Source organism: Myotis brandtii, unplaced genomic scaffold (assembly GCF_000412655.1).
Source record: "Myotis brandtii unplaced genomic scaffold, ASM41265v1 scaffold12172, whole genome shotgun sequence".
In the NCBI taxonomy this organism is placed as follows: Eukaryota; Metazoa; Chordata; class Mammalia; order Chiroptera; family Vespertilionidae; genus Myotis; species Myotis brandtii.
In genome coordinates this window covers 1,876-10,638 of record NW_005354239.1, presented here as the reverse complement: position 1 = coordinate 10,638, position 8,763 = coordinate 1,876, and the positions used below count along the sequence as shown (strand labels likewise).

General features: G+C 40.3%; 1 protein-coding gene across 1 annotated transcript; it reads left to right on the top strand.

Moving 5' to 3' along the window:
* The first annotated feature begins 1,049 nt into the window (after positions 1-1,049).
* On the top strand, positions 1,050-5,631 carry LOC102242695 (E3 ubiquitin-protein ligase DTX3L-like). Its single transcript, XM_014533204.1, is given in 5 exon segments — positions 1,050-1,902; positions 1,904-2,589; positions 2,933-2,991; positions 3,741-3,958; positions 5,230-5,631. Coding segments are annotated over 5 exon segments (1,866 nt in total). The 5' UTR covers positions 1,050-1,069; the 3' UTR covers positions 5,300-5,631.
* The last annotated feature ends 3,132 nt before the right edge of the window (positions 5,632-8,763 follow it).

The following is an 8,763-nucleotide window of genomic DNA, read 5'->3' as shown; positions in this document are numbered from 1 at the left end:
GATTTATGTCTCTAAAGCAGCGGTTCTGAACCTTCTGGCCCTTTAAATACAGTTCTCGTGTTGTGACCCCCAGTGCATATCAGATATTTACATTACGATTCATAACAGTAGCAAAATTACAGTTATGAAGTAGCAATGAAAATAATTTTATGGTTGGGTGTGACCACAACATGAGGAACTGTACTAAAGGGTCTCGGCATTAGGAAGGTTGAGAACCACTGCTCTAAAGGATCACTTTGGCTGCTGTGTGGATAACTGATTTTAGAAAGGGGCTAGAGTGGAAGGTCAGAGCCCAATTAGGAGGAGTTGCTGTAGGCCAAGTGCAAAATGAGAATGGCTTGGACTTCAGCTGGTTCTGATCAAGGTGTAAGAAGTGGCTAGATTCAGTAAACATTTTGAAGGAAGATCTAGAAAGAGGATGGTACACGCAGAGGAAATAGCGTGTGCGAAGACCTTGAAGGGGAACAAAATATTAGGAATCTTGCTTTTTTTATTCCATTTAATGCCTATATATATTTTTTTAGCCTAATTTGTTGTGCTTGCCTTATACTTGAGCTACTAAAGGCTAGGGTTTAGAGGACTCAGCAACATAGCATACACTTAGATGTTTAGTTAAAAAAAAAAAGGAGGGGGGTCAAAGACTAGAAAAAACAGTAAGAGGAAAAAACATCCTCCTCAGATTTATGGGTCCCTTCTTGGCTTACAGACTCTTTTGTGAGAACCACAGCAGCTTGCCTGAAAAGACAAAGTGCCTTCCCTCCATCAAACAGATAGTGGCAGAATCCAGATTGCTTGTCCACAGAGCCTTTAAAATATGCTCATGTCCAGGCTCTACATTTACATCAGAATCTCTGGAGATGTGCCTAGGCCTTGGGTTTTTGGGGTTTTTTTCCCCTCTCTTTTAATTTCCCAGGTGGTTCTAATGTGCAGACAGGGCTGAGAACCTCTGTGTGGGCTATAGTGTGCTCCATCCTCTGTGAAAAGGATTTGAAAGAACAAATCTAAGGAGGACATAGTATTTATTTCTCTAGTCTTTAGACATTCTCCTTAGAAGAGACTGTAGGCCTGGATGTCTGAAAGATTTCATTTGTTCCTTTTAAATTTTCAGATCTTCCTTACTGTCACAGCTGACCTGAACTGTAATCTGTTCTCTAAAGAGCAGAGGGAACACATAACCACTCTTTGCCCCAATGTCAGAAAAATGGAGGGCTATGATGGAATTGAGAAGGTGTGTGGTGACTTCAGAGATATTGAAAAAATACATGGCTTCTTGAGTGAGCAACTCCTAAAAAGTGAGCAGAAACAGGAATCAGCCCCTTTGACAACAGAGAGGGAGCCACTCCATCAGCAGGACCAGAACAGCTGTGTTTCTCCCTCTGAACCAAGAACGAAGTCAGAAGAAAAAAGCAGAGGTTACACAGTTCCCTTGCCTTTATTTGAATACTTCAAAAATATCTACCCTGAAAAAATAAACTCGATAGAGAAAAGATTTGGTGTAAAAATAAAAAGCCAGGAGAGTTCTCCGAATATGGTCTCTTTATACTTCACCTCAAGTCAATCAGGTGACCTCAGAGCAGCCGAAGAGACTTTTGTCAGTGAATTTCAGAAAAGCATAGGAAATATGGAGCAGGAATGTGTTGCATTAGCAGACAAGAAGCAGGCAAATAAAGTCAATCAGGGATTTTATCACCAACTTAAAAAGCTTTTTGTAAAGGAGAACGAAGGAGAATTACCTCTCCATGGGACCCAAGATGACATTTCAGCTGCTGGACATTTTCTTGCCCCCCAAATCTCTGAAAGTCTTGTCAAGGTACCTGTGAAAATATTGCCTCCTACGTGCATGATGAATGGAATTGAGGTTGACATGGCTCACTATACGTTTTTAGAAGCTGAATTACTCCAAAGAGAAATCCAGTGAGGATCATGAAACACCCATGGACGTTGATAGTAATGATTCAGAAACATTTTTACCAACATCCCAGCACTCTGCCAGTTCTGGGGCATCAGGAATGAACAAGGAAGAGGATATGTGTGTCATCTGTATGGAGCCCATTAATAACAAGTTAGTGCTACAAAAGTGCAAGCACAAATTCTGCACCCCTTGTATCACCGAAGCCATGACATATAAGCCAGTCTGTCCTGTGTGCCAGACTGGTGTAGACTTTGTGCCAAATCAAGGATCAATTACTTTTATTGGATTGCCAAATCACATCGCAAAGGCAAAACAATATGTCTTAAAAACAGGGGGGATGTCCCCATTAGCTGGAGAGAAATCCAGTGAGGATCATGAAACACCCATGGACGTTGATAGTAATGATTCACAAACATTTTTACCAACATCCGAGCGCTCTGCCAGTTCTGGGGCATCAGGAATGAACAAGGAAGAGGATATGTGTGCCATCTGTATGGAGCCCATTAATAACAAGCTAGTGCTACCAAAGTGCAAGCACGAATTCTGCACCCCTTGTATCAAGAAAGCCATGACATATAAGTCAACCTGTCCTGTATGCCAGGCCGTTTATGGTGTCCAGAAAGGGAACCAGCCAGAGGGAACGATGTCTGTCAATTACATTAGAGATTCACTTCCAGGTTATGAAAACTGATTAATTACAATATGAGAGGAGGCATACAAACAGTAAGTGTTTCTGAGATCCCTCTGTTTCTTTCCAGTGTGCTAGGATGACCAATGCAAAAGAGACTGCTGTTGCCAATTAGTGGATTTCCCAGGGACTTATTTCTATGGTCATATTTCTAAGGCTTTAAGTAGTGATGAAGTTAACAGTGTTAGCTTAGAACTTACCTTTTGTGTCTGTTAAGGGAGAGGAAGGGTGGGTGGTGATTATGGGTTAGGGTGGATGGTATTCCCAGCATGAATTTAGGGAAAGAGGAAAAATATGAATGTCTGTCAATTACATTAGAGATTCACTTCCAGGTTATGAAAACTATGGCTCCATCGTGATTAAATATGATATGAGAGGAGGCATACAAACAGTAAGTGTTTCTGAGATCCCTGTGTTTCTTTCCAGTGTGCTAGGATTACCAATGCAAAAGAATACTGTTGCCAATTAGTGGATTTCCCAGGGACTTACTTCTATGGTCATATTTCTAAGGCTTTAAGTAATGATGAAGTTAACAGTGTTAGCTTAGAACTTACCTTTTGTGTCTGTTAAGGGAGAGGAAGGGTGGGTGGTGATTATGGGTTAGGGTGGATGGTATTCCCAGCATGAATTTAGGGAAAGAGGAAAAATATGAATTATTGGGAATATGAGCAAAATTTCTATACTTTTTTTTATTTACTCTATCTGCAGATGAACACATCTATCCTGTACAGTAAAATTTAGACTCGTGAGTGTTTTCATGTGACATTGTTTTGTCTTCACACAGGAAGAGCACCCAAACCCAGGAAAGCCATATTCTGGAACAAAGCGAACTGCATTCTTGCCTAATAACAAGGAAGGAAATGAGGTTTTGACACTGCTTAACAGTGTTAGCTTAGAACTTACCTTTTGTGTCTATTAAGGGAGAGGAAGGGTGGGTGGTGATTATGTGTTAGGGTGGATGGTATTCCCAGCATGAATTTAGGGAAAGAGGAGAAATATGAATTATTGGGAATATGAGCAAAATTTCTATACTTTTTTTGTTTTTTTATTTACTCTATCTGCAAATGAACACATCTATCTTGTACAGTAAAATTTAGACTCGAGAGTGTTTTCATGTGACATTGTTTTGTTTTCACACAGAAAGAGCACCCAAACCCAGGAATGCCATATTCTGGAACACAGCGAACTGCATTCTTACCTGCTAACGAGGAAGGGAAGGAGGTTTTGACACTGCTTCAAAAGGCCTTTGCCCAAAAGCTAATTTTCACAGTGGGGGATTCTCGAGTTTCAGGAATGTCAGACGTCACTACATGGAATGATATCCACCACAAAACCTCCATGATCGGGGGACCAGAAATGTGAGAACATTTTGAAATACAATGATTGCCAAACAGAGTTTAGAGGTTGTAAGCTATGGCAATTTGAGGATATGGCTGTAAGGGACTATTTATAGAAGTGGGATTGGGTACAGCATTTTGAGAGAGGTTAATCTCAAAGGCAGAAAGATTGGTTCCCATCACCTTCTAACTGTATGATACCACAAAGTATCATACATCGAAAGGCAAGGGTCTTCAGAACCCAAGATTAGTGATATCTCAGATGACTTGATTTTAGGTTTCCTGTTTATTTGAAGGGTAGATCCTAGGAATGTTATTTACTTTGCCTTCTTTTAAGATCATCCTTAACCCCCTCCTCCCATCGGTCCATAGAGATTCTTAATTTACTTGGCCAATAGTACCCTAGAAAAACTCTTATTTAATGTTGTGAAAGTTGTATTGTAGGCAACCCATATTTATAGAAGTGGGATTGGATACAGTATTTTGAGAGAGGTTAATCTCAAAGGCAGAAAGATTGGTTCCCATCACCTTCTAACTGTATGATACCACAAAGTATCATACATCGAAAGGCAAGGGTCTTCAGAATCCAAGATCAATGATATCTCAGATGACTTGATTTGAGGTTTCCTGTTTATTTGAAGGGTAGATCCTAAGATTGTTATTTACTTTGCCTTCTTTTAAGATCATCCTTACACCCCCTCCTCCCATCGGTCCATAGAGATTCTTAATTTACTTGGCTAATAGTACCCTAGAAATGCTCTTATTTAATGTTGTGAAAATTGTATTGTAGGCAACCCAATTGTTCTTAGTGAAATTCAGATAGAATATCTCAGATCCTTAATATTCAAAAGGGTCCTGAGATTTTTGCAAATTCTCCAAATTTGAAAATCCTCCAGTAGCATATATACCATATATATATATATACATATACATACATACATATATATATACATATACATAACATATATATTAAATATCAAAAATATAAGTCTTTGTTTTACTGTGGTTGCAAATATCAAAAAATTTCTGTATGTGACACGGCACCAGAGTTAAGTTAGGGTTTTTCAAAATGCTGACACGCTGAGCTCAAAAGGTTCGCCATCACTGACCTAGACAGACAGCTAGGCTCACTCACTAGCTGAATGACTCACATCTGCACACTTACAAGTGATTATAATTCATCTGCCTCCAGGATTGCTTGTTAATGTTTGCAACACAATGTTAATGCCAGGGACCTGCTATACAGAATCTTTAAATCCATGTGTGAAACTAAGGGGCTTTTCCTTTTGCAGGTATGGTTATCCTGATCCTAATTATCTGAAACGCGTCAAGCAGGAGCTGAAAGATAAAGGAATTGAGTAAGAAGACTGCTGGAAGGATATTTTGAGCCAAGCGTTCCAAAGACACAGTTGAAAAGGCAGAGTAAATACCAATCTAAATCTTAATGTAGAAACAACCTTTAAAAATACTCATCTCAAGGGGATTCACGTAAGAGTAAGAATCTGATAGTCTGTCATTTCTGGAGTGTCACTTTTTATAGAAGATAAAAGCCCCAAAGATCTATGTGATTTTTGCTGCAGAGGTGTTGTGCCTCATTCTTGTGTCATTGTTGGGGGGAATGGAGTGCTGTGGGTCTGAAATCATATTCTGTGCTCTTCAGTTGAAATACTAGCTGCCAGTTGATCCTTTTTAAATTACCATCTCTGGGTGGTCCTTTAGTTTTTGATTGTTGGTTGGTTGGCTAGCCCTTTAAGTACCCTAAAGGTAATATCCTAGTGTGAATGGGGGAGGGGAGAAGCTTTGGTTAAAGAAAATTAAGACACATTTCCCTCCCTGATGGCCAGAAAAGTGGCCAGGAGCAAAGATTGGGCAACCTTTGCTAATAAATAGTATAAGGCTATTATTTTTCATGACATAGAGCCTGGTATATACAGTTGGTGCATAATGTATTTTTGCTGCCTGACTCAGGATGCTAATACCCCAGCAGAGGGATATATGCTCCCGAAGTCTTTAGCAGAGGCAGGAGTAAGGAAGTCCTTTCTGGAGTCCTTACCACTGATTTGAAAACTGAGTTCCACTCCCCTGCCAGCCTGATCGACACCTAACTGCTCCCCTGCTGGCCCAATTGCCCCCAACTGCCCTCCCCTGCCGACTTGGTCACCCCCAACTGCCCTTCCCTGCCGACCTAGTCGCCCCTAACTGCCCTCCCCTGCTGGTCTGGTCGCCCTCGACTGCCTTCCCCTGCTGGCCATCTTGTGGCGCCCATCTTGTGATGACACGGGGGTGGCCATCTTGTGTGAGGGTTTGATGGTCAATTTGCATATTATCTCTTTATTATATAGGATGATACAGAGCCTGGTATATACAGTTGGTGGATAATATATTCTTGTTGCCTGACTCAGGATGCTAATACCCCAGCAGAGGGATATATGCTCCCGAAGTCTTTAGCAGAGGCAGGAGTAAGGAAGTCCTTTCTGGAGTCCTTACCACTGATTTGAAAACTGAGTTTCTTATTTCGTTACCCACATCCCAGCCTCTCTCTGAAAATGATGAACAAGATGTCTTTTTCTTTTCCTAAAGATACACATACACACACATATATTTTTGGTCAGAGGGTAATAGTTAATATTTATTGTGGACTTATTTTGTCCCCTTTATAAGATCTTTATATCTGTGTGATTGATACTATTAGTATCCCTATTTTATAACTGAGAAAACTAATGAAAAGAAAGGATACCTTGACAAAGGTTACATAGTTAATACGTAGAAGTGCTGGCATTTGAAGGAGATAGTCTGGTGGTAAGGCTTCTACACCCCAGAGCTATACTGCCTCCCATAGGGGGACTTCTCCATGGAGTGACTGAGGGGTTCCTGTTATTTTAGGTTTCTCTCAAAAATATATTCCTACATGTTGCTCACAGCACATTTCCTCCAAAGAAGTCCTATTTGAAGAACTTAAAAACCCAGAATCTTTTCCTTTATCTTCCTTGGTTGCGGGCACATCCCCAGTGGGGGGTGTGCAGGAGGCAGCTGATCGATGTTTCTCTCCCATCAATGTTTCTGACTCTCTGTCCCTCTCCCTTCCTATCTGTAAAAAATCAATAAAATATATTAAAAAAAACAAAACATTCCTACACGTTGCTCATAGCACATTTCCTCCAAAGAAGTCCTGTTTGAAGAACTTAAAAACCCAGAATCTTTTCCTTTATCTTGAGAGTTGAGGAAGATTAAACTAAATGATAGGCCTTTAAAAATATTAGATGATGCATTTAATTTTTGATTATTCATTAAAGTCTTCACCATTGTGAGTAGTTATTTTGTATCTATTAAACCTTTAGCTAAATTTGCTTCAAAAAACCAAAAGTTTGGTTCCTGCTTAGGTCTAGATTCTTGATTACAATGCAGTGTGTGCATAGGCAGTTTAATGGTGTGAGTGGTTGGTGAGCCTTTAGATTGTTGCGTTTGCTCTGTGTGAGGTATTGGCTGTATCTGCTTTAAATAAAGTTAAATATTAGGAACAGATGGTCTGTGTTCTTTCCCTACTCCTTTTTTCTTTTTCCTTAGGTTGAAATTCTGGTGGTTTCCTACAACACATACAGTGTACAACAAAACTACTTTTGACTCCATTGCTGTCATTTTCAGCTGTGAAAAATCACATTTCTTAATATTTTTCCTCCTTAACACAGAGTAATACAAAGGTAAGAGTAGGCTGCAGTTTCATCTCTTCTCTCCTTCCCATGACCCCACCCCTTAGATTCAACTAATTTACTAGAGTAACTCCCAGAATTCAGGAAACCAATTTACTCCCTAGATTATCTGTGCATTACAAAAGGATAAAACTCAGAAATGACTGACCAGATGGAAGAGATGCACAGGGCAAAGCATGTAGGAAAGAGGATGGCGCTTCCCTGCCATCTGAACTACAAAGACATGGTTGATTAAATCATCAACCATTGGTGATTCACCTTCATTTCCAGCTCTTCTCTCCTCCCCAGATGTCAGGGAGTGGGACTGAAAGTTCCAACCCTCTAATCATGTGGTTGGCTCCTCTGGTAACCAGACCCTATTTTTAGTCGCCTTGATGGGGAGCATAAGACATTTTTGGGGGCTAGCAATCTGAATTTGTTCAGTAACCTGCCTTCTACTGCACACTCTTGGTAGCCGATAATTAACTCCATTTGTGAAAGAATGTAGGAGACTAGCAGCCGGACTCTGTACCTAGTTAATCAGTATCCCTAATGCACATTCCTGATAGCCTATAATGAAGTCACTGCCCCATCCTTAATTATCTGGTCTTGCAAGACCTATTTACCTAAATACTTCCAATTTACAAGGATGTTAACAGGTTACATAAACCAAGGATGTAACAGCTTAACTAGAGGGAGGTCACTGGTGCCATCCAGGATGGACATTAGATACAATCTTAGTTAACCATCTAACTGACTGGAGGGGGGCTGTGCGAGTCCACTACAGAAGCTTGGTAGTTAGGAAACAAGAGACGCAGAAATATATAAGGAGAAAATCTCATTGTCTAAGTGGTTCAGGATCTGGATTTTTAAGTCCCCTGAACTGGCAGCGCGGCTTTGAATAAAGGTTTACTTTCCTGAACCTCCAAGTGTACAACTGTCCCTTCTTCCGAGCCAATTCCATAACAACCTCATTATAACTGTGAAGGCTAACCCCTATTTTGTAAAACAACTGTTTGGAATTCTCTGCTATTCTTTAGACGGCCTCTTACTCTAAAAAAATAACTTTGCTTTCTGGCCTGATTTGCCTGCTTGAATAATGAGGGAGATAAACTTAGCTGTCTGACCTTGTAGGCCAGA